This window comes from Dermochelys coriacea, chromosome 1 (genome assembly GCF_009764565.3).
Source record: "Dermochelys coriacea isolate rDerCor1 chromosome 1, rDerCor1.pri.v4, whole genome shotgun sequence".
In the NCBI taxonomy this organism is placed as follows: domain Eukaryota; kingdom Metazoa; phylum Chordata; order Testudines; family Dermochelyidae; genus Dermochelys; species Dermochelys coriacea.
Genome location: NC_050068.2, coordinates 154989569 through 155015808, shown reverse-complemented (window position 1 = coordinate 155015808; position 26240 = coordinate 154989569). Strand labels below are relative to the sequence as shown.

Here is a 26240-nt window from a genome sequence, read left to right as displayed (position 1 = left end):
AACAAATTGATTTGTCTGTAGAAGTCTGAATGCATACCACAATAAATCTGTGGCACAGAAGGTGAAATCCTGGCCCTGTTGATATCAGTGGGGACCAGGATTTCACTGTACTGTACTATTGGCAATTCTGAAATATGACTTTCTCTTGGTTAATATGAGTTGTTTATTACAAGTACAAGAATATGCCACAGAAGAATGTACTGGAACAGAAAATAAGGCCCTGATCCTGCAAGAAACTCCGGGTGGACAGAATCCTTTCAGTCAGTGGGACTCCGTACGGATGCAGGGTCCACCACCAGAATATTTGTTGCAGGATCAGGACTTAAATTGCCAATTTTTTCAGATTGATTTCAATGGGCATTAGGCATTTAACCTGCTTAGGTGCTTTTGAAAATCTTACTAGCCATCCATCCGCATCTTTAGGTGCCTAAATACCCTTAGAAATATGTCCTCAAGTCCTTGAGGCTTCCTTTTTAATTTGTTTCCTCCTCATTTCCTTTTTTATGTGGTAAGACTAGCACCAATGATTGATGGTGATGAAGAGCTAGGAGTTGTAAACAAATATGGACCATATTTTTAAAGGGGATTCTAATTTTGTGCTACTAATTTTGTCCCTGCAATCACCTAGAAATGCAATTCTGGGATGGCAAATTATCATGTACTGAGTCCTAACTACATAATTTTCAAGGTCAAGTAGGTAAATAAATGTCAATATGTTATCATTTGCACCCAGAAATAGATGCTAAATTGGAGGTGAAAAATTAGAGGTTGCTTTTAACTATTTGTCCCAATATTTAAATTTTGAATTTTGCATTACTAGGAATTCATAACTGTACTAGGAAACAAACCATCATTAATTTTCAGCAATACTGACAGCCCTATTATTATTTACTTAATACCGTAAGTGTGCGTGGCACTTAATATACAACTATCAGTCAATGTAGATAGGCTCTGCTATAGGATACATGAAGGTTCCATACCAAGATAACATGAATCTAGGAAACAAGAATCTAGGAAAAGTTATTTTTAGTAATGATTGTGGACATGACATCTGATGTCTCATGAAAGATTTCATTCTTATAATATTTAAATAGTTTCTCATCTTCCATATTGCAATTCATTTATGGCAAGGAACCAGAGCATAGAAACTTGTACTGCTCTTTTTCCATTGGAAAACTGAAGAGACTTGTATTTGTATTATAGATCTGACAACAATAACAAGAAAAATCTTTGGGTACATTTAGTTTTACAAGTTTATAAGAACTATATTAAATAAAAATGGCAGGTTTAGAAAACAACATAGTTTATTCTAGTCAGGTTAATTGAGGTACCTGAGCATCACTGTAGTACCAGCACTCAAATAAAATGAAAGGTGCTCTAGATAGAGATTCTAGGGTATGTTTTCCATCTTCCCATACTGAGGTAATCAATGGAACTATATTGGTGACAGCTGGGAGGGAGTCACAGAGTTTGTTCACACATGTTAAATGTCAAGAAGGCATCTGAGAGAAATGATAGGCTCATGTAGGGAAAGGAACAAATAAGAAATAAAAAGCAGGCTGAAATTCAAATTCTGAGGATATACAGCTAAAGTTGTTTGTTGTTTAACCTCCAGCCAAATCTGACTCCAAGGAAAATCAAGTCAAATACTGTTTATTGTTGCCATGATGCTTACTCGTACATCAACCATCCCCCTTTTAGATTATTCTATTTTTAAGGCATAATTTCTATCTGCTGTTTGATCTTCTACCACATAAGACATTTAGCTAATAACAACATCCATCAAATCCTAACTTTCCTTTAGTGTTTAAACACTATCAACTGAGGACTCCATCCATCATATCATCATTGATTCTGATCAGGTACATCTTGTGAATGGTTAGGTGTGCTCCAGAAGCACAGCCAAGGTTATCAATTTAGTTTTAATTAGCAAGATAGCTTTGTTGTTACTTGTGCATTGTTGTACTTCTATAATGTAATAGGATTAATAATAGGGAACCTAACATTCTGTGGCAATGAAATGCAACATATATTGTACCTTAGGGGAAGGCAAGACAATGATTTCACAACTACTGAAATGAGTGTAACTAGACAAATTTATGATGTGTTTGTTATTTGTGTCATTTTTTCAGTAGTTTGGATCTGTCTTCAGTCTGTCAGGGAATTGAATAGTTATGTTTGCATGTCTCAGACAGAAAGCCTAAACAAAACAGATTGAAGAATCACCATTTAACAAAGGTTTCAGAGTAGCAGCCATGTTAGTCTGTATCCACAAAAAGAAAAGGAGTACTTGTGGCACCTTAGCGACTAACAAATGTATTTGAGCATAAGCTTTCATGAGCTACAGCTCACTTCATCAGAGCTGTAGCTCATGAAAGCTTATGCTCAAATAAATTTGTTAGTCTCTAAGGTGCCACAAGTACTCCTTTTCATTTAACAAAGGTTACACTCTTCAGAAGAGGGTGAATAATGGAAAATAAAAAAATGAAAATATTTGTTTGCAATTTTAAATAAATTCACTTTGGCAATGCTTATGTCCTTTATGCAAGCATTTGAGGGCAAATTTCAAAATTGCGGGGAAGATTATTTGCAGAAACTGAATTTTAGATTGGTACACACATGTATTTATGTTGGAAATACTTGCTTGCTCATTCAATCAGAGAACACAATGTGACTTATCTGGCCAACTGCAGTAAAAACACACAGCTTGAATTTAGAATATCTGGAGTCAGTCCGTAGAATAAAAAATTCCAAAAAAAAAATATTTGGCCAAAAAAAAAAGGATAATGAATAAATCCAGGGAAATTCAATTGACTCGTGGATGTTTTCCAAACACAAACAGAGGCTTAAGTTGTCAAATTATTTATTGCAAATTATTTGCTCAGCTCTAATTATCTTACACCTCATGCTCAATGTATTATCTCAGATACTGTACATTCATTTAGGAGGGAAGTAAATTCAGGACATTTACTTCACTCCCTTTTATGCCACAACAAGATAGCACTTGAATTTAAATGAAAAAAAGTGCATTTACTTTTCTTTCCTGGCTCTCCACTAAGAAGTCCCTGAAGAGGCGAGCTTGGCTGGTGGTGTTCAGTGATTTCTCAGATAACAAGAGCTTCACATTTCTGTGGAATTCCCATTTGCCAGTGAGCTGCTGCTGCCGCTCGCCTGATTGATATATGACTGCAATGGCACTTTTCCATTTGACATTCTCTCTCCCTCTCTCGCTCCCTCTCTCTCGCTCAAACAACAGCCCTAACTTTTGTGTGTTGCAAATATAAAAGGCAAGCCATGTGACAGAGGGACAGAAGAACAAAAGCATTTGGAAGTAACAGGACCTCTCTTTCGCTCTCAGAAGAGTGTGAGGGAAGGAAGGAGAGGCACATTTTCCAAAGGTAAGCACTCAAATAAGCGCTTACTCATATTTTGGGTATTACATGTACTTAAACTGAGCATTTAATTTATTTATCTGACAAATACATGTTCTCCAAATAGCATGTTTAAAATAAAGTGTATTCATTTAAAAAATGACTTCAGTTCTACTACCTACATCATCTTATTATTATTTCCTTAATTACACGTCTGTCTGAGGATGCCTATGTGTAATCTCTGGGAAGAAAAACCGGCAGTGTACTGTGGTTTTGGATAAAATGATCAAATAAATTTCTTTTTGTAACTTTGCATTGATTCTCATTTGTATGAATTTGTGAGGAAGGGAGGCTCTCGATTCTGTCCTGAATTCATAGAAAGAACTATAGTATCTCCAGGACTGTCTTTGTCCCATTACAATAGAGCTCCATGGACACAGGCAAGCCTGCTAGTTTCAAATGGAACTGTTTACTTTTATTACTACTTATATATGCTGCTCTCTTGCCAGTCATCTGCTGGAGTGCTTAGAATAATTTGAAACAATAGGCAATATTTATTTCTAGCTTTGTGTGTCATGCTTTGCAGGGGCAATTTTAATTTGCACATTATTATTTAACCAAACTTCTGGGAAGCTTTGCCATGGATTGCATAGCACTGGTTATGGATTAGGATGGATTTAATGTACATATTTGATTGGCTAAAAGCGACAAGGAAATCCACAGTGTTTGTCTTGGCTGGAGCACAGAGGGGTATATTTAGTAGTCAGTTTACCCCTTCAGCATAACAAATAATGCAGTGTGGATGTGCATTCAGTAGCTCCAACGGGAGGATGCTAAGGCAGGGCACTGCTTTCAGTGACAATCTACAAGACCTCAAAACGCCTGCCAGGAGGTATAAAGGATCTTTCAGTACACTGAAATCATTGATTTGCGGGTAAAATTTCTCTTTAAGAAGAGTGTCATTGTAACAGGCATGACCATAACTGTTTTCTGTGCTTGGGACAAAAGAAGACTATAGCTGTGAACTGAATAATATATCAGAATACAGTATAATTGGCGTCCATTATAATGGATAAAGTCCAATTAGAACTTGATTAAAGAAAAAAATCCCATGTAGCTGCGGAGATTCAGGTGAGCACAAGAATTCTCGGAAGGTTGAAATCAGCGGATTAAATAGCAATAATCACACTAACAGAGATGTACAGTTGAAAATGTGGAATTCCATTTTCACTTTAATTATATTAATGAAATTACCTGGAATTCATGAAGCAACCCTGGAAAGAAAGCTTGGGTGAGAAAAGTGTTTTACATGGGGTGAATATTCATTTTTGAGAGAGAGAGAGAGAGAGAGAGAGAGAGGTGGTCGGGCAATTAGGGCATGGGACATGGGGCCAGAATTCTAATCTCATTCCGTAGCTGATTTAAACTCTCTACCTCAATTTCCTGGTCTGTAAAAAAAGGCAGAATAGTACGTCTCTACTGTACCTACCTCATCGGGGTGTTGAGAAGATTAATTTGTTAATATCTGTACTGCTTTTTTAAAGATGAAGAGTGTCACATGACTGCCAAGTATTATTAACAATTTGTAGTAACTTCCAATGCAACCTGTCATAATTGGTGTATGCAAGGGACAGTGTGTACTGGAACTAAAGAGCACATTTAAAGTGATAAATTAAAATAACAGTAAGTACAAATTCACTTCATACCAGTGCTGCATCATGTAATGATTTCCTAATGGAAGCAGCCCAGATGCCTGTTAGGGTCACTACACGTGGGTATAACAGGTACTGTTCTGTCATTTGTCCTTATTTATAAGAACAACTTGTTTTCGTGGAATCTACTTTTTTCATTGCTAGTAATACTCCTTTTGCTCAGATTGCGAGACCCTGACTCGTGCTAATGAGCAGCTGTGCACATGAATAGCTCCATGGTCTTCAATGAAACTAGTTTTGTGAGTAGCTGCTTACCAGCTTGAATTAGAGATTCCCAGTCTGGCCCATATGACATATAAATTGACATTCTCTTGCTGGAATAATGAAATTTTACTTCTAGGATAAATATCTTATTGAGTATCTTTCAGATAAAACATAAAGGGAATTAAATAGATTTTGTTGCTACAAGTTTACATAATGAAAATGGAATTTTATTATTATGAAGCCAATTAACTATGGATGTCAGCCAGCTACTGTGCCACTCTTTTATGAGATCATTATTCAGATCATCGCCTGCCAGTGCTGCGTCTTAGAATTCAGTTTTTTTCACATACCACTTATTTTTAAACAGATGCATATATGTAAATTACCCTTGCTTGGCTAGCATAGCAATATCACCATTCATTATATCCAGTACTGTTTACTGTTTATAGTAGTAGTTTTCCATTCAGCCATCTAAGCATGGGTAATCTGCACAGTAGCAGTTGGTCTAGTTCAGCTGTGCCTTAGGGGTCAATGAAATCACCAGGTTATCTTGCCTTCTACTTTGATTGGTGGGATTGCAACACCATTCCTTTCGGTGGGAGGGATGTTAGGCACGCTCAATGACTCAATCAACAAGAAGTGCTCATGTAGTCAACTCCATTCATTGTATCCCCTGAGGTCTGACCACATCACCTCTCTGATTTATCTGCTCTGAAAAGAACGAGGAAGTGAGAAGCTCGAGGTTGTTCCTGAACCTGGATGTCTCTAACATAAGCTTGCAGTGCAGTGCTGTTGTTAAGTCATCAGGCCATTTATCTTTACAAATGTTATAGTAGATTTAAAAAAAACAAACATATTTTTCAAATTGAATTGAATTGAAAGTCCCTGTGCCTCTAATACCTTGCACTTTGGCCATTTTCAGGAGATAATTGGCACTCTTGGTTTTAGTACCAAAGGAATGATCATTTTGGATTGGACCACTGGCCCAGTTTATTGGGTATTCTGTCTCTGACAGTGGCTAGAGCCATCTATTTCAAAGGAAGATATTAAAAACTCCGTAGTAGGCAGCTGTTTAATAACCTGCCTACAGGGAAAGTTTCTTCCTAACTCCATCAGTTAAAGGTTGGTTTACGCCCTGAAGCATGAGGGTTTGTAATCCTTCCAAAAAGTCTTTAAAAATCTTTATTATTATAATGCTGGATGCTCACATTAGCTGTATAAATGTCCAATACTTTCTTGAACCCTTCTTAGTTCTTGGCCTCAATGATACCTTGGGGACTTGAGTTCCACAGGGTGGTTGTATGTTGTTTGTATGTTGTAAGTGTGTTTCCTTTTCATCAGTTTTAAATTGTCTGCCTTTCAATTTCACGGAATGTCCTCCTGTTCTTGGCTCACGTGAGAGTGAATAGTAGTGCCCAATTCAAATTCTCTCTACTTTTTGTTATTTTGTTTACTGTTGTCTGACTTTTCTACTGGATGCTTATTGCATTCTAACTCATGTTAATTCCTGGATAAAAGTTTGGATGCAATCAGATTAACTCATTCACATGTCTCTCTGCAGATGACCAGATTGTCCTAATTTCGCACAATTCTGTACACGCTTGTTGAGAGGTGTTGTCGCCTGCTCTGACTATGATCAGCTGTTATTTCCTTTTTATATGTGTCAGTGTGGAACATATTAACATTTCTCAGTAATGGTATGTTTGGAATCCCTCTGATGCCCCATCTCTAACTTAGCAGAACAATAAAAGCAAGGTTGTAGTAAGCCTTTGAGCAGCTGGGTAGTCTATATATTCCTTCTTTTTTCACATAATCTAATTCAAATAGAATTCGGGTAGCACTGGTACTACCACTTCTAAACACCATCAGCTCTCATCTTATTTACTGGATTTATACTGCTTGGTATATCTGACTAGAGTCCCCTTATATTGTAGGCAACATAGTCTTTCTTCTGGTATCACACCATTTGTCTGTAGAGTACTTAGACCAGCTGATATACAAGAAACACAGCTATGAGAAATTCCACAAGACCAATATTATTCTAGTAACATTTTTTTACATCAATCATTGTTAAGGTTTCTGCTGCTGAGATCTGCATGCATATTATAACTGAGCTGTAAACCACTTTAGAGTGGCAATGCAGAGGCGGTGTGGGTTATGTTGCCCTTTAAGGCATGTGAGTTTAGGATTGGAGTTAATGCTCCAGCTTTGGTTTGGCAAAGGTTAAACATACCAGGACAGTGATACTTGCATCACTGACATAGCAGTGGGGCTCAAATTGAGTGGGAACTAGATGGTCCTCTTATTACAATGCATGAATTGCTATCCTGAGCCAAATCCTGCAGTTCTTAATCAGTTTTTTATTCACTTGGTCAAATTCTTATGGACACTAATGGGAATTTTTCCTGAATAAGGACTGAGAGTATAAAGGAGTACAGGATTTGGACCCAAACATGTTAGGGAGAGGACAGAAGAAAAGGTGTTTCTGATGGCTGCTAATAACTGAAGATCGGAATCTAAAAATAAATAAATAAAATCAAATCTTTCTGAACAGGCATCTAGCCTAATAAATACCATAGAATCAGAAATTCCCATCTCTTTGTAACACTCCAAAATGAACCGTACACGTGTTTGAATGCCCTCAAGCAGTGCTAGGTCTCAGGGCAACTTTTAACTTGGTCAACAGTATTTTTTCATGACATTATTATTACTATTTATTAATTGTATTACCATCACACCTAGGACCCTTGGGGCACCAGGACCCCATTGTGAGAGGCACTGTACAAATATTATGTTGAGCTGTTAGACTAAAGTAGAGGTAATTATAGAAACTAAAGCCAAAGTAAAAGTTTGGATGTGAATATTTTCACTAGGAGGACAGACACTTGTCTGAGTTATTGTAAAGAAGTGTATTCAGTGCAGGGCTAGAATTCCCTATTTAAAAAAAAAATCAATCCTGTGCACTGAGCTTCACCCATAAATGATGCTGTTCATTTCCTCTGTACTAAAAGGTGTGAAAATGTATTCTTCCCTTTTCTTTTCCTCATTGTGGGAGCTGGATTACTCTTTACTAAACTGCCCCAAATGCATTCAAAATTAGAATAATACAAGTATACAAGTTTAGTGCATCTCTATCAAAATTAGCACTTGCCTGAGGCTTTGCCACAAAGCTCGACCAGCTCCTGGGCTCTAATGGGAGTTATTGTATACAAGTCACTAGGGGAATCTATTTAAAGACTCCTGGCATCATGAAGGGAAAGGGTAAAAATACAACCCCTCTTTTGTCCACCGATGATTTTCTTTGGGAGTATATTAAAACCCTTTCTACATTTCTGTCTGGCTCTGTCCACTGGCAGTGTGCCAGCCCATAGTACCCACTTCTGGTCACCATTTCAAGACTGCAGTCACGAAGGACTGTATCTGTTTCCCACAGCAACTAAAGGATGGGCAATACCCCTGCAAACTTAAAAAGAATGCTATTTGGCTGGTTCCAGAGCTATTCACCTTAGTTTGGCCCACTTCATGCACTAGGCCCCAAACCTGTAAACACTTATACTTTGTCTTTGGTAGTAATATTGTTAAACTCAATGGCACAACTCACGTTCATACAGTTACTTGTATGTGTGTTTGCAGCGTTGGGATCCTGTGCTATATTTGCTGCAAATACTGTTCACTTTTCCCTCACTCCTCTCAGTATAATATGACAGTGCCATTAATGTTTCTAGTCCACTTGTAGGCACTGGTATTTTGTACTGTGATATTAGATGTAATATTAGAATAGCAGATAAGTCTTGAATCAGAAAATGAAATTTGTGAGGTTTCTTTCAATTATTGTCATAACATTCAACGTTTCTGAATCTTCAGCATTAGAGTCCATCATCTCTTCCCATTTTTAAAAGCCCAGCATTTTGTTTGGTACGATGAAAATTATGGTACTGTCTCAGTACTGCTAGAAGATGTATTTTCTTTGCTAGAGGAGATGATCCTTTAGCCCATTTATCCTTCTCTGTCTTTATTTGTCTTTCAAGCTCTTATTTTCTTTGCTCTGGCTTTTCAATTAGTGGTCTTTTTCTGATTGAGCCTCTGTGCTTTTTTCACTATTCCATTACACTGGTTTTCTGCTGGTGGCACTGAATTCAAACTGGACAAGAGGATGGAGACTGAGGCTCTTGGTGTCCCTCACTAGATTCCTAAAGATACTGAGACGGACTTTCAAAAATCACAGTGCTCAAAAGGCTTTAATGTGTCTAACATTTTCATCATTCCAGAGCAGGGGGCTTTAAAAAGTATTTTAAAATGAGTAGCCTCTTTTTCTACAGTTGCTGATACTTAACATGCTGAACCTGATTCTCAGTTACACTAAGGGCATTTTGAATTACAGGGCGTTAAAATGGAAGTAAATTATTTATACCCAACATACAACCCCTTTACATGACTAGGGCATTGTCAGTTGTCAAGTGGCCTTAGTGCAAATGAGAATCAGGCCCACCAACTTCAATATATTAAAAACAAAATCATGGTAGGAATGTTGAAAAGCAGACTACAGAGGAAAATGAAATCTGTTTATTAAAACCGGAGCAGGGATAGTCACAGAAAGCAGAGTGGGCAGAAATCAGCAGATATGACCTTCACATTTGGACAGTATAAACAAATGTGCATTATTTAAAGCAGAGATACTCAGACTGAGACTTGCAAGCTGAAAGTGCCTCATTAATGTGTGTCCTGCAGCTCTTTGCAGAACATGATATTAAAGCAATGTGATTTAATTATTAACCAATTGTAGTTGATAGATACTTGGTCAGTTATGTTGCTGCGAAAATTGTGTGTGTGTGTGTGTATATATATAATACCATAGTATATATATAGTAAATGAAACTATGAATTCACACTGACTGTGGTTCTTTTGGGTAATGTTGATCACTAATTTGGCTCCTGAACCACTGAGGACTGAGTATCGCTGATTGAAATGTTGTATACAATAGGTAAAACCCTTGCTCCATGCAATAAATGGCGAAACTCCCATTGACTTCAATGAGGCCAGGATTTCAACCAAAATTTATCCTGGATTGCCATGTGTCAGTGTGGGGGCCAGTTTCTCAGCTGATGTAAATGAGTATAGGCCTCGTGACATCAATGAAGAGATGCTGGTTTACACCAGCAAGGATCTGGCCTCAAATGTTTAATTTGGTATTTGCACAATTTCAGGTAGGGGGGAAAAACTATTTAAGTTGTGAATGGAAATCTTTTTTATACCATGTCAGTTCTATATATTCACCTGTTCCATGCTGAGTGTAGCACAGCTGATTTAAGATGACCTCATTGGGCATTTTAAAATTTGACTCTAACACAGGACAGGGGTTTTGAATGCACTGCTAGGATCACATCCCTGACCATATAGAGACTGGCAGGGGATAACAATTTGAAATGCAAAAATAAATAAATGGAAAGACAGCATCATCTATTTATAGAACTAAAAGAAACTCTCTGGGTCCATAGCAGTCAATGGGCATTTTGCCATTAATTTAAGGGAGGGCAGGATTTGGTACATTATTTTAAAATATAAATACATATTCACGGAAGCAGACATATGCAATGACTCCCACCTTAAGTGGATAACTACTGAAAGAATAAACCTGGTAAGGGGGAAATTCTGCTGCTGCTGCTGCCCCCGTGTGGTGATAGAAGGACCAAGTGCAGCAGTACAGTGGTGGGAGTAAAGCTATGGAGATGCTGCACATGGGGAGTCTGCAGCCCGTCACAAAGCTGAGTTCCAGTAGCTCACTGCAGGAGCATACAGGGCAGGTTGGAGTGCAAAGTTTTGGAGGGCCATCGATAAGTCTATCAGCCGCATAGATCAACTAGCCACAAATCCAGTTTATGGGGGCTCAGTGGGTTATGCCACTACTGGGGGCTAATTGACTGTAACAGCAACTGTGGAAAGGGGTATGGTTATCCCATGTCCTGCTTCTATCTATCCCAATGTCTGTATAATTTCACTCTCCCTCCAACCCCAAGCACATTTAATTGCTCGTTGCATGGGAACTGAGAATTTCACCCTAAAAGAATGAATTATGATGCAACTTGATAATGCCTATTTAACTGGCCTCTCTCTTGAAATAATTATAGCTATATAAACTATATATTATATAATTTAGACAGCCTAAATAGTTCCATTCTCACCCAGATTTGGGGAGTTTATAACTTTCCAAAACTTTAATCTTTTTGATGTAAGCTTTTCCAGGCTTAATAAAGTTGCCTGAAAGTCATTAAAAAAAAAAAGTCTGACCAAAATCAGATCATTTCTGAGTATAAGAACAGTGAAAAATATATTCTTTATATAATAACAAAAATGTTGTGACATTTTTGTTTCTGTACAGCTGTAGTGTTGACACGACTCTGAGTAGTGTCTTGTCTTTTGCTGTGTACACAATAAACTCAAAATGAAAGAGCCACATGGCATGATGGGATCCAAATAACTGTGTTTACTAAATGTACCCAATATGCAAGGCCTCAATATGTATACAAACTGCTGCTCTGGCTGCTTTCTGCCAGCTTCTAAAACTTAGAACACATTGAGTGCCACTAAAAGGCTCACAAACTCTTAAAAGGAATAGTACCATATTCTTGTAATACTACAAGCAGGGAATTTAAATTTGGCAGGGAACTAGCCTTTATTGAGATGTGCTTTTGACTGCTCCATTGAAAACAAGTTTTAATCAGATATTTTTCAGGTAGGAGTTCATAGCTTTAGTTTGTTTTTTAAAATATATACTTCTACATACATACAAATTAAAATGTAACCTCTTGTTCCAGTGGAGCTGTGTCTCCAGGATTTCCTAAGATAGTTGCTCCCCTTTTATCACTTTATTAGAGCTATATTAATACAAACTGAGAGCTATATTACCATTTTGCATGGATAGTGTGCTATGTTGGTACAAATAATGTGTAGGCCTCTTCTTCCTGTCCCCTGCCTATCCTGTCCCAGGACAGAAAGGTATGCAGGGGTCCCAAAAAGGTGGGAGTAGGGAACAGTTCCATGCAGGCTGCTGAATTTGGACACAGGAAGGCCTAGGTCTGTGTATAGTGATGACTACAGGAAACTTCAGTTACGGGTAAGTGATCTCTGTGTGGACAATGTGGAGAGAGATTCTAAAATATCCTTTTATTGACAGATTTTCTCCTTTCCTGTCTTTCCCCCTTCATTCCAATCTATTACTTTCCATGATACTGGCTTACATGAATCACGTTTTTCTAGTTAGTCTCTGTGTTCTCCAAGCATCTCTTAAAAAACAGGGAGATGGGCCTTCACAAATCAAGTCTGGACTTTGAGTCTTAGCCATAGTTATTAACTTCAGCAGTCATACCACGCTACATGCAAAGCAATATGAAGACATGGAAGGCAGCTTGTAGGTGGGAAATGTGTTGGGACACATATAGTGGAAATTGAGGCCCTCTGAGCATATATTTACTGGCGATGCAAATGGGGGTGTGGGATTAGAGGTAAATGTATTTGGGTGGAGAGGGAATTTCTGGGTGAGTAATACACGTTAATTATGTTGGAGAGAGACCTTTCCAAGAACAATATATTGGCCAGCTTGGTTATGTTAGGTAAGCAGAGGGAGCTAAGAGGAAGAGTAAAAGATTGGGTGCCCTATTCTTTGTGATAAATAATGCTCAGGGATCATTTTAATTACAAACAATCCTATTCTATGCAGGGATCAGCTCAATATCTTGGATTTTGGTCATATCTTGCTAAATTCTTGGCAAATGTTTCATTGACATCAGTAGGACAGTTCACAAACAAATCTGAGTTCCTAAAGACTTTAGGGTTTTCAAGTTTTTGCTTTGCTTGCACAGTATCTCTTTTTCAATGTCAATTCTCATCAGCTGAAAAACATTTGCTTGGGAAATATCTCAAGGCAAGGGAAGGAGTTGGTGTCTGTAACATATGCAAGTTTACATTAAAGTTATTCTTCCTTTTCTTTATCAGCAAGTGAACATTGCCGTGAAAGCAAAAAAAGCATTTTTTCCCTTACATCTAATACAAGAATAGCCCGACTAATATTTTTCACATTTTAGAATTGCATTTCCGTGTAGGTAGAGACTTCATGTGTCCAGGTTTAGCCTGAAGAACATTGGCTGCAAACTTGTATAAACTCTGGAACAGCTTACCACAGCTATGCACTCGCCTTTCTTTACAAAAGTGTAAGAGCAGCCTCTAAGACTACACACAAACACTGAGTTCTGCAATTCTTCAATGCCTTTCAATTTCATTTCATATTGAAATCTTTTTAACAACATACTTTAAACAAAATAGTCAGCAAAGCAGAAAGGCAATAACAACCCACGTTATATTATCAAATGGGCAACAAGCTCTGTGAGAAATATTTTTTTTATCACATCAACTATATCTGTTCAGAAAGTCCACCTATTTTAATGCTGCTTACCAGCTTCCTTTGCTATCTAAAGTTATGTTTAGTCCAATTATTTACAGTTTCATCAGGTTATATCTGTAATAAATATAAAATTAAATGGCCAACTCAAGACTATTGGCTCCATAACAGATCTTTCAAGGGATTGTGATGGAGAAGTTTAGGGAAGTGTCATACTTACCTTGTAAGGACATCACTCCAGACAGTTTTAGTGGGGTGCTATGTTCTGTTGTCCAGGGGATTTCTCCCATTTTCCAACATGGACCAGAAATCCAGATGACCATGTGGCTATCTGTGTGACTTCGTCTGCAGATATGTATTCCCAAAGCATCGCTGGGATGTACTTGGAGGTTATACAGTTCAATGTATTTTTCAGATCTTGTTCCTTAATTAATGGCAGGGAGAGAGTAAACTCAGGAAGCGCAACCAGATGAGCAAACAAGTAAAAAAATTTAAACCTTTCTGTGGGTGAATTTGGTGCTTGTGAAAGTGAAGATCTAAGACCACTAACCAGAACCAGATATGTGGGTAGGTGCTCTGCAACCTTCCCTATTGGGTATCTCTACACTGCAATTAAAAACCTGTGCCTGGCCCATGCCAACTGGCTTGGGCTAAGGGGCTGTTTAATTGTGGTGTAGATGCTTGAGCTCAGGCTGGAGCTTGGGCTCTGGGACCCTCCCATCCTAGAGCCCTCAGCAGAACTATCTATCCCACAATTAGACAGCTTCTTAGCCCAAGCCCTGTGAGCCCAAGTCAGCTGGCATAGGCCAGCCAGGGGTTTTTAATTGCAGTGTAGACATACCCTGAGAACACACTGCTAATGTACCTCAGCTTTGACCTGCAACATCCCTCCATTCCAGTCACAGGCGTCTCTTGAATAGAGACTGGCACTTATTCCAAATTGTGTGATGGCTTGTTGATGTGGATGTCTGACCACTAGAGACTGGGATGAGACCACCAAATACATTTTCACGTGCTAACTGAGCCAGAATTTCCATCTTTTAATGCAGAAGATAGATTATTTTAGTCCCTTGAAATATGCCCTTCAGCATTTTAAGTGAAGGCAGGCTCTTTCATTTGCAGAAATCCTAAATTGTGTTACAAACCATCAGTATTGAAATGAACCCACTGGAGACATTATAAAGTAAAAAGTGTTGGTATTACAGCACTTGTGATAATGAAAGTTAATATCATCATTATTAAAATGATAGAGCAATGCTTAAAGTAACAAGGCCTTGACCTTCTCCGTCATAATCTCGTATACTGTACCTACAGTGAAAATGATGTTCACTCAGTGAAAAATATTTTGGCTAGCCCAAATCCTTTTAGCCTTATATATGTTTGTTTTTATCTTGCAGGCTTTTGGGGGCGTCAGGACTGTAATTTATGTTGTTTTTGTTCCAGCCACATAGAAGATTCTTTGATGGATTACAACCCCAACAAAACTCCAACTTAAAAAGAACAATGACAACCAAGACACTTAAACCAGGTTTTTCATCTGCCTTGAAAGGAACTGAGTCCCAGTATTTAGAGTTCTTTTAATACTCTACCTCCCTCTGCTGTTATTATTGAGAAGTTCTTCAGCAATGGGAAATCATGTACTAGCGGCTTCAATTTCCATGCTCTCCCTTCTTGCAATAATGGGAGACACAGACAGTAAAACGGACAGTTCGTTCATGACTGACTCAGACCCAGGTCGCTGTATGAGGCATCATTATGTTGATTCCATCAGTCATCCCTTGTACAAGTGTAACTCAAAGGTAAGTACCTGTTTAAAAAAATGATACCAGGACTTCGTTATCAAGAATATTTCTGAAACCAACTAATAATAATTATTATTCTGATGTGAAATTTTAGTACCAAAAAAACATAGAGCAGGAAGCTGAATGCTTAGATCAGAAGTTTTGTGCTTTCTCAACAGCATAGTATGTGAACTTGTGCAAAATAGTTATCAGATTCACTTTTAAAAGGAGCAAGATTGAAGCTGAGTTGTTTGTACAATGCTCCTAAGGTTGGAATCTCAGATCACCTTTCAACTTTCTCCCTCAATGTTTAGGCTTACTCAGAGGGAATATTTGATTCCGAAGAAATGAGAAGAAATGGGGATATGTAGACAGATACCTGAGCCACAGAATTCACATCCAGATCTGAACTGTCCTGTGCTGTTGGGACTGTACGAGGAAACTTCCTTGGGAGATCTCCAAGTGCTTTATCATGGAGGGCAGCATCAATATCCCCATTTTACAGATGGGGAAAGTGAGGCACAGAGCAGTGAAGTGACTTGCCCAAGGTCACCCAGCAGGCTGCTGGCAGACCCACAATTAGAATCCAGGTCTCCTGAATCCAAGTCCAGAGCTCTGACCACTAGCTAACACTGCTCAGGATTTTGATACAGCACATTATAGGGTGGGGTCTAGCTGTGAAGGTCAAATCATCACTGTCCAAACTTCCTATAAACTCTGATCCAGTTTTGGTTTGGTCAAGCTCAGTTAATATGGATTGCATAAAGACATGCATTTTGACAGGCTGTGCTTGAGGTAAAGAATTAAGCTATATAAAAGTAATGAAAAAGGTTCTGAAAAATTTACTCAAAATTTTTGAATATTTAGTTTCTAGTGATTTTTGCACCTCTCAATTTTGCTTTTCCACCACATTTCAGAGTGATCACTACTTTTGGCTTAGGCTGTTTTGCATTTGCTCATGTTTCTATCTTTCATTTGAAATTTCAAGCTTGGAAAACTTTGAGCCAAAGTGTGTATAGTCTACATTAGCTTCTGACATGAATTATAAGTGAGGCACGAAGAAAGACATAGAGTGAGAGAACCATTACTGATCCCTTTCTCCCTGTCTTAATTTCCTTCAAAAAAGTTAGCACAGCGTGCATTCAAACATGTGGTCAATGGTCTGATCATTAGAACTGTGTGAATAACTGATTTTTTTGATTCACTGACTGAACCAAAAAATTGGGGGGACGGGGAATGGGAATAATTGTGTCAAAAGAAATGTTTCATTGTGCTTTTGAGGCTTTTTTAAACCATCTTTGAAAAATAACATTGCCAAAAAATTCAAAACAAGAAGTCATTTTGAATAAAACAACGGAAATGTCATGTTGAAAATGTCAGTGTTTAATTTTTTTCAGAATTGTTCGTTTTTCAACTGAAACAAGTTAGCACATTCCACATAAAGTCACAACATGTTTAGATTGACCCAGATCTGCAATTTTTGGCAAAAATTTTGTCCAAAAATTTTCACCCAGCTCTGCTGACCATCCCGCTGTCTGTTGGCTGCTTGAATGGCCTCCGCTCCCCGGATAACAAAAGAGAATGGGCCCTTCAAGCTCTCCCCTCAGTGAGTTTCCATAAATGCCCACAGTTGCTAATGAATAACAAAGGGTTGCTTTATTAGGGCTGCCAGAAATACAAAGTGCAGTTCAAGTTACAAACAAAAGATGATGAACACAATAGGTCCCAACTCAGTCTGTAGGGCAATTCAGCACAGGAGTGTAAAGGTGGGGCTCCCCAGGCTTTGGGCTGGGGATATTCAGATCAGGCTATCCCTCTCCTGGAGGCAATCACATACTGGCCTGCAGATCACCTGGAAAGAGTCTAGTCCTTTCATTCAGGCCTGTCCCCGTATCTCCTATCCATCAGCCACAGCTTCTACTGGTCCCTCCTAGCCAGGCTGTCAGCCCTTCAGCACCTAAAATGCCCAGCCTCAGCCATAGCTCCTAGGCTGCTGCTCCTGCCTACTGGTCCTGCTCACTCACAGCCTTTAGTTCCCTCCTGAGCCATGTCCCCTCTGGCAGTACTTCCCTTTCCTGTGTTGCAGGGATTTTGGAGCCCACCAGGAATTAATTCCATTGCCAGTAAGGGGCCAGCAGTTTTCATTATATTATTGCTTGGGTGTCTCTCTCTGCTATGCCCTTACCCCGTGGGCATCCTGGATTGGAAAGTATGAGTTTCATAATGTTGCCAACTTTTGAAATTTTATTGTGATGTTTTGATGTTTTTCTTAATCCCCAATGTTGATGAGATGAGAGACTTCATGAAAATCTCCGCTTTCACTTAAAAGCAAACATTTCTAGTCTTCCAGGTGGCAGAGAAAAGCCAATGTAAAGTGAGTATACTGTAAAGACTCAGAAATCAAAAGGCAAATTTAAAAAAATTCATGATTTTTAAGCCAATGGCATGATTTTTTGCGGGGAGGCAGGGCTGTGACTCATGATTTTTCAATTTTTGAGGTTGACAATGCTGGTTTCAGTCCAAGATCTTGCAAAGTTTATCTGATTTCTCTGATTGTAAATGGAATGTGTTCACACTAAATCCTTAGAGATACCAGCCCTTTTAATTGGATTATGCATTTACCGTCACTGGGATGATATAGTGCTGCTTTCTTCTGGCTTCATTAATAGATTTATTATTTAACTATTAATAGAGTTGGGGGAATATTTTGGCACAAAAAGATTTTCTGATGAAAAATGAGTCTTCAAAAACAGAACTTCTTGTGGAACAATTGGTGACATCTTTGAAATTTTTCATTTTGCAAAAGCTTCCATGACATCTTCTCTATTTTTTAATCAAAATTTTGTTTGAAATTGTTAAGTTCCATAATAATTTTGAAAATGGTTTTGTTAAACATTTGAATTTAAAAATTTCTATAAAAATCTTGTGGGAACTTTCACATAAACTGGAAAATGGGTCCATTTCAAACCCTGCAAAATGGAAAAAAATAGAAAATTTCCTATGAAACTATTTTTCAACCAGTTCATATTGTTAAGATCTTGTAGATCCAGGTCATTGCTACTGTGAGAGTGACTATTCTGAAGCTACCATACACTACTAGCACAATATTAGATTCCCTTATGCAGATTGGCCTCAGAATCTGTCTTAAAATATGATCTGATAAAATATTAGTTTGAAATATATAGGTATGGTGTGTTCTTTATATTTAGTGTAGAAACACTGAGTTTCTGTTGGATTAGCTCTGTGTTTTGTTACCCTTTGTACTGTTTCTTTGTAGAACATAGACTGATAATCTATTTCAACCATAGATTTGTGTCCTTTTTTCTGTGACGGGTTTTTTCTACTGCACACCTCCTTTTCTACACAGTTCTGCTAATGGACCTGTATCCTGATCTGTGTTACTCTGCTACTGCATCATACAGTCATCAAAATTAAAGATGGAAAATCCCTATTAGGTTTTCTTCTCCATTCTGGGCTAATGAAGAATTATGTCCTAAAATATATCAAGAGCTTTGTTTTCACCTTCGAGGCTGCCAGTTGGGTCCATTTGGAAGGTGTTTCTGTGACATTTAATATGTCCATTGAATGCAATTCAGTTGATCAAATCCCATTTACTTGTGACCTCAACTTGTTGAACACAGGCCTCAGGACTGAGAAACTAACTTAGTAATACACTATATACAGTATGTAGAAGAGACACCAAGAAGAGACACTAGAACAGGGGTGACCAATCTGTGGCTCCGGAGCCACATGCGGCTCTTCAGAAGTTAATATGTGGCTCGTTGTATAGGCATCAACTTCAGGGCTGGAGCTACAGATGTCAACTTTCCAATGTGCTGGGGGGTGCTCACTGCTCAACCCCTGGCTCTGCCACAGGCCCTGCCCCCACTCCACCCCTTCCCACTCCTCCCTTGATCCTGCCATGCCCTCACTCCTCCCCCCCGCTCCGAGCCTCCTACACGCTACAAAACAGCTGATCAGGAGGTGCAGGGGGGGAGGAGGAGGCGCTGATCAGCGGGGCTGCCAGTGGGCAGGAGGCTCTGGGAGCAGAGCCGGGGGGAGCTGATGCGGGGCTGCTGACGTATTACGGTGGCTCTTTGGCACTGTACGTTGATAAATTCTGGCTCCTTCTCAGGCTCAGGTTGGCCACCCCTGCACTAGAAGGTCATTCAACCCTAAAAGACAATGTTCTTCTACTTTGATCTAAAGCAAAGCATTTGTTTCAGCTCATAATGAATTGAATTCCCTGACCAGTCTTAGCTTCCATCTTATCTCTGCCACCAAGACTTATTGGACCCTAAGGCATTGAATCCCCAATGACTCTTAAATCAGTATCTCCTGAATTACATTGCTGTCATAAGGCTCTCTTTCTGGATGTGCCAAAAGAGTGCTGCAAGTGATATCTGGGAATAATGAGGCCAGGCTGGATAGAGACATACTGTAAGAAGAGTTTTTAGCGTATGGTTAAGATAATAGTGGTAGTGGAAAAAGATCCCATGAGATTTGCAGTAATTCCAGCTCATGCCAGGCCAGAAATACTACAGACATAAAATTAGGACACATATTTCAGCATGTACACCATCAGGCCCAGCGAGTCACGGGAAATGTGCAAATGAGAAATGCTACCACTAATAAAAGATTGAATTCCCAAAAGGATATGGTTTGAGTTAGGGAAAAGCTCTAGGCCCCTTTGTAATTATCTCTGAACCTGTTATAAGAACTACTCCCGCTCCTTGCACCCAGTCTTCAGAATAGTTGAGTTCTGCTGACTGTAAATTAGGGTGGGGTTTTTGCTTAGCTCATCCAATCCCAGTACAGAGGGGCAATCATGATCCTCCCCGTCATTCCTATATTGCATTAGGAAAGTGGTACTGTACTTCCTAGGGTGACCAGACGTCCTGTTTTTAAAGGGACAGTCCTGTATTTAAGCCCTACTGCTGGTGTCCTGAGTTGTTCTTAAAAATGGGCAAATTGTCCCATATTTTCTGTCTCCCGCCCCCCGCATCAGTACTTCTGGCCATATCCCGGCTCGCCAGCTGCCCACCCACCAGCGGGGGGGAGGGGGAGGAGGGGAGAGGGTGTCCAGTGGGCAACAATGGGGGTGGGTATGCAAGGCTGGAGGCGGGGCAAAGCTGCAGCGCGAGCGGATGGCCACTCCCCCTGCTGGTCCATCAGCACAGTCCCTCTGCGTGCCGGCTCTTGGCCAGCTGGGCTCCCCCTCATCCCATTTCTGGCCAGCGCTGGCTGCGTGCTGCAGTGGCTGGTGGGTGCGGGCAGGTGCCAGGCAGCAGCCAGTTACGTGTCGCCTTGGCTGCCCACCCATCGGCCCTTTACGTGCTTCCCCTCTTGCTGACCTCTCCCTGCTTTGCCCCTTCACCCCCCCCAGCTCCCTGCTCCTTCATATTCCCCCCCCCCCCCGGTGGGGCGCATCCCACTCCCAGTGCTGTGCAGAGAACCAGCCCCTGGTTGGAGCGCTGAGCTCACCAACAGCCTGGCCAGCAGGCTCCTTCCTTTCCCCTACTGCCTCTGGCTGGGCCGGGCACCCCGGGAAAACCCAAGACCCTCTGGCCCAGGGCACTGGCCAGGAGGAGCTGAGCCCTGTGTGTGCCAAAGCCCCGCACAGTGCATGGGGAAGCCTCTCTGCCCCTCAGCTAAGCTCTGGAGTGGCAGGGGAGGCAGGAGGAAGCTATTTCCAGCCTGTTTGCACCCTGACTCTGTAGGCTCCACAGCAGCCATTGGGGCAGGGGTTTAGCACCTCACCCCCCCCCCCCGGGGCCTGCCTCTAGGAAACATGGGGCTGCACCATCCCCTAGGCACCCTCCCCTGCTGAGCCACCTCTCTGGCCGGGTTCACTGAAGCCCCTGCAGTCAGGTTCCCTGGGCCCTGGTGTACAATGCAGCCTTAGGGCTTAACCCCTTCCTGTCCACACTGTAGCTGGAGGCAGCTAGGTTATGTCGGTGGCCAGCAGCAGCCTGGAGGTGTTAGCTGCCTTTCCACACTGTGAGGGCAGGAAGGGACAAGCTGCTTCCAGCCACACACAGGGTGTGGGGAGGGAAGAGATGAGCTCTGCAAAGATACATGCTAGGTTAACCCTTCCCCCTTCTTCCTCCCCTGTGGCTGGAAGCATCTCCCGTCCCTTCCCTCCCACACAGTGCTGAAAGGCTGCTGCTGGCCACATTCTGGTGTGAACCCTGGCAGAAATCTGGGGGTGGGGGGGCATGTGACCCGGTGTGCCCCCCCCCCCCACGTGTTGCCTCAAGAAGACAAGGCACCAGGTACCAGGAGAGGTGGGTCCGTCCAGGGGGCCCAGCCAGGTGTGGACAGCAGAGAGTGCCGGGCAGAGAGGGTTAGGTTGGTCAATCACTCCCCCCCCCCGTGTGAGAAAGGTATACAGGAGTGTGTGTGTATCTCCTCTCCCCATGTGTGTGTGGGGCATTTAAGGGGTGTGTGTCACCCCTCCTCGTGTGAACCCTAAAGCCTTAAAGATAAGAAGGTAAATAAAAAGAATCCAACTACACAGTATTTCTTTTTAACAGGGGCTCAGTCAACTTGATGTTAATTTGAATGTTTGTACTGCATAGTTATGATTGATTGCCGTTGAACTCACTTGAATACGAGTAATTTTTAATTATTTATTTAGTTACAGATGTCCCATATTCAGCATAGGGAAATAAGGTCACCATAGTACTTCCGGAATAGCATTACAATATGACATGTGCATGGTTGTGTAGGGGAAGAGGAGAACTCACACATGGATATTGGGTTATAAAATACCCCATACATTTCTACTAACTATACACTTACTCTATTAGTGTGCTGTGTCATCATATCATTACTAATTATTGAATGGAGTAATAATCTCTATTTCACTATAGTATACAATGCAATAAACAGCTGCTGCAATTGATTAAATGGCAAAGCAAAGCTTTTGAAGTACATACTATTTCCAGCTCATTTGCACACCTGCCAAAATATACTGGTGCGGTTTTGGATTTAAGAGGAGTTGGTTAAGTTACAGGTTAGTCCAAGAGTTTAAAAGGCCATCTAAATGTGAATTCTGACTACTTTTTTTTCCTACAGAGTTTATGATTCCCATGATGCAGTGCCACTCTTAAAATGTAGACTGTAATCTATAAATAGGGGTTGTAAGGAAAAAACATAGTTTTAAAAATTACCATGCACTAGGAAGCCTATCTTTCCATTGATACCTGAGCAAAATTTTGCAATGATAAGATCTGCAAAGTGTGATGTGATGCTTTGTTTTAAAATCACTATGTTAAATTTATTAGGCTAACTAAACAATTACAATGCAGTTTTATTGAAAAAAAGTATCTTTTTTGTGGAAGACTAGTATTAGTGTCAGCTCTGAATAGATTTCTTGCGGGCACATAAAAAATTCTGCTTTGCAGTTATGTTGTGTAATCTTTATCCTGTCCCCAGTTCCGTTCCCCAGTTCCATTGTTTTCTGCAGCTTCTGGTGACACCGGCAGGATTAGGCAGAGAGAGGTGAGATTAAAGATTTTTTTTTTTTTAGGACAGTGGAGCCAAAAATGTATAAACATTCCCATGCTAAGAACACCATCATTTGCAGGTATTCTTCACCACATGGTAACGTATCCTATGATGGATCATGTAACATGTCAGTTGAAATGCTTTTCTATTAATCATTGAAAAATAATTCTTGCAATTAGATAAAAGATATAGTGGCACAATTAGGCATTCTCAGGATTATGGGGAAAAAATTAAACTTAAAATGTTAATTGAAGAGGGTTCAGAAAAAGAGCAACAAGAATGAATAAAGAATTGGAAGACTTGCCTCAGGAAGCTCAATTTGTTTCGTATCAAAGAGAATGTTAAGGAGTGATTTTATCGCAATCTATAAATACCTACGTGGGAAACAGACATTTGATAACAGAAGGCTCTTCAGTCTAGTAGAGAAAGGTATAACACAGTCTGGTGGCTTGAAGTTGGAGCTAGACAAAGTTAGGAATTTTTGGGAAGTTCAATGGGTTGTGTTACACAGGCAGTCAGACTGGATGACCACAATGGTCCCTTCTGACCTTGGAATCTATGAATCTGTCTTGGCTAACTAAAGTTTGCTGTTCTAGTTTGAAACACCTCGTGTAGGCATAGCAATTACCAGCTGTAAAATCATGCTGGTTGGCCATGGTGTAGGTTTAAAGTTGTTAAATACTGACTGTGTCTATACAAACTGTTAATTACTGTGCTGTGGTTTGAAATAACCCTTAACTCGATTTCGCTAACATGCTTTTAAAAAGCACCCTTTTTTTTGTCCTTTAGACAGGGCCTAACACAGTTTCTACTCTTCTTCACAGCTGGACAGCAGATTTTTTGGAGGGGAAATAAATGGGTAATTACCATGGAAGCTCTTTAGTTCTTTCCAGGTCTGTAACATGTCTTCGTCTATTCACAGTTCATTCAGTGGAAGAAGAGAAAGACCAGTGGGCCTTTAATATTGTTAGGAAAAGTCAGTGATAAGCTTTCAAACCCAGCAAAGAGTTTATATTGGTTTATATTTTCATTACATTATATCTTCATTACATTATATTGATTTACCTCTTTAAGGTGATCTTTGCAAAGAAAAGGTCTGGAAACTTACTTTAAAAAATAAGAAAGTTGAAATTCTCCTTTTATATTTCTAAGGGATGCACAGACCATAAAAGCCTAGGTCTGGTGACCACCTGTTTTATTAACTAGAAATGTGAAATATTAGCCAACTAAGAGTCTCGACCTGATTGGTCAGTTATGATTTCAGGGCTTGATTTTCAGAGAGCTCAGGCCAAGGCACGGTTGCAGTAATTGCACATACAACTGTATTTGAAGCACAAGCCTTGGCTTTCTGAAAACCAGGCCCCAAATCCCCAATGGATGATGATGTCCAGAACTCAAGGACGCTGATGGTGCTTTCTTCTAAACGACTGTACATAAAATACAACTTAACATTGAACAATCTGAACTGGACCTAGCCCATTATTACTGTCATGTATCATGCTAGAGAGTCAAGAGCCACCACCAGGTGTTTCCCAGTTAATCCTGAGACACTTAAATTTAGTTACATTTGATTGAACTCCATGTCTGTATTGCTTGGCCACACACTAATACAGTGTGTACGTTTCCTAACCCTTCTCTGTTCTAACTTGCAGATGGTGCTGCTGGCTCGCTGTGAAGGACGCTGCAGTCAGACATCACGCTCTGAGCCGATGGTCTCCTTCAGCACAGTCCTAAAACAACCATTCCGTTCTACCTGCCACTGTTGCCGGCCCCAGACCTCCAAGCTGAAAGCCATGAGGTTGCGCTGCTCAAGTGGCATGAGGCTCACTGCTACGTACCGCTACATCCTGTCCTGCCATTGTGAAGAGTGCAACTCCTAGGGGGACACCAGTTGCAATGAGGAGAGGGGGGACACTGGTCCCAGAAAGCAATCACAGCCACTGAGAGCTCACCAGTACACTATTAAAGTATTCCCACAACCAGGACTCATCAAGCTGGGTTGGATTTGCGAGGTAGAAAATGAAAGACACCAGGGCCCTGGATTGTGCTGATTGTGAAAACAAAGACATCCATCTGCTGGTCTGTGCTGAAGGCAAAACCCTGGAGACATGAACCCTATTTTCCCCCTGAAAGGATACTTTGGGGGGTATGTTTTCAGGCTCAGCCTTTCTTCTGCTCTGGGAGTTTTGAATAAGGACTGATGGGAGTTTTATTTTTTTTTTTTTTTGCCAGTGAACAATAAAGACACAGAGAGAGAACAACGGGGGTCCATCTGCTGGAGATACTATATTCTACAAAAGTCAACATTTGGAAGCAGGATCGCTCCATTCCTGCATATGACTGCTTATTGTGTCATTTTATTCTCGGTCTTTTAGTTATATTGCCCTTCAAAATGAACTGCGTTGATGGTAAGGGATATATATTACTTGATCTGGCAGACAAGTTCTGGATAATTTTAACTGTGGTTTAGCTGAAATTATGAATAAATAATTGAAAAGTGAACTGGATAGCGAATGAGGCATGGGAATTGTCCATCTCTAGACGGTTCAAATGATTATTTGTAGTGAATTGCCTCACAACTTGGTGGCTGAGTGATGTTTAGGAAGAAAAAGGTCATGCCGTTCATTCTTTCTCCTCTAATATCCCAGGGGTGATCATTATAGCCAGACTGTAGCTGTCACAAAATGCACTAATTAAAAACTAGAAACGAAGCACCGGTTTACAATTTAAAAATGGAGCCTCTTAAATAGAATCTCTTCTTAAACTGGGCTGGCCTCAGGAGGAACAGATCCCAGAGCTGCCAGAATAATAACAATATGTAGGAATAATTTGTATCCATAGATCTCAAAGTACTTCATCCAAAGTGAGTAAGTATCACTATCCCTGTTCTAAAGATAAAGAATCTGAGGCACGGGGAGTCAACTGATCGGCCTACAACAAGGCCTTGGCAGACCCTGAATCCCAGCTGTGTACTAATTACTGGATCATGCTGCTTCTCTGCAAGGGAGGATCCGACCACCAGTTGCCTTCCCCCTAGGACCACTGTTGTACAAGGAAATAGGCCTAGCCCATGAGTTAGGAGGTTGCCTGGCATGTAAAAAGAGATGATCTGTGTGTGTGTGAGGGGGTCACATGGCCCCCCAATTTGCTGCTTGGCTTGTACTGAGCAATTGAGCATGCTTACGTGGACTGAGCATGCTCAGTAACATCTGCTGAAGCCACTGCCCTCACTGTATCCCCCCCCCCATCGGAAGGCATGGGTCATCT

At 40.4% G+C, this 26240-nt stretch overlaps 1 protein-coding gene across 2 annotated transcripts; it reads left to right on the top strand.

Annotated features, from left to right (window-relative positions):
- The first annotated feature begins 3069 nt into the window (after nt 1-3069).
- LOC119845726 (norrin cystine knot growth factor NDP) lies at nt 3070-25226 on the top strand. 2 transcript variants are annotated; one of them, XM_038378413.2, is made up of 3 exons: nt 3070-3398; nt 15124-15479; nt 24626-25226. In XM_038378413.2, exons 2-3 carry the CDS (start codon nt 15306-15308, stop codon nt 24851-24853), a joined length of 402 nt encoding a protein of 133 aa, XP_038234341.1. In that variant the 5' UTR covers nt 3070-3398; nt 15124-15305; the 3' UTR covers nt 24854-25226. The 2 variants fall into 2 exon arrangements, with proteins under 2 accessions (XP_038234341.1, XP_038234331.1); XM_038378403.2 differs by having other exon boundaries at nt 3071-3398; nt 15078-15479.
- The last annotated feature ends 1014 nt before the right edge of the window (nt 25227-26240 follow it).

Coding starts and splice junctions, on each gene's coding strand:
- LOC119845726 (XM_038378413.2), top strand. CDS start 15,306: ATGGGAAATCATGTACTAGCGGCTTCAATTTCCATGCTCTCCCTTCTT. Junction 15,480..24,625: donor TGTACAAGTGTAACTCAAAG/GTAAGTACCTGT, acceptor TCTAACTTGCAG/ATGGTGCTGCTGGCTCGCTG.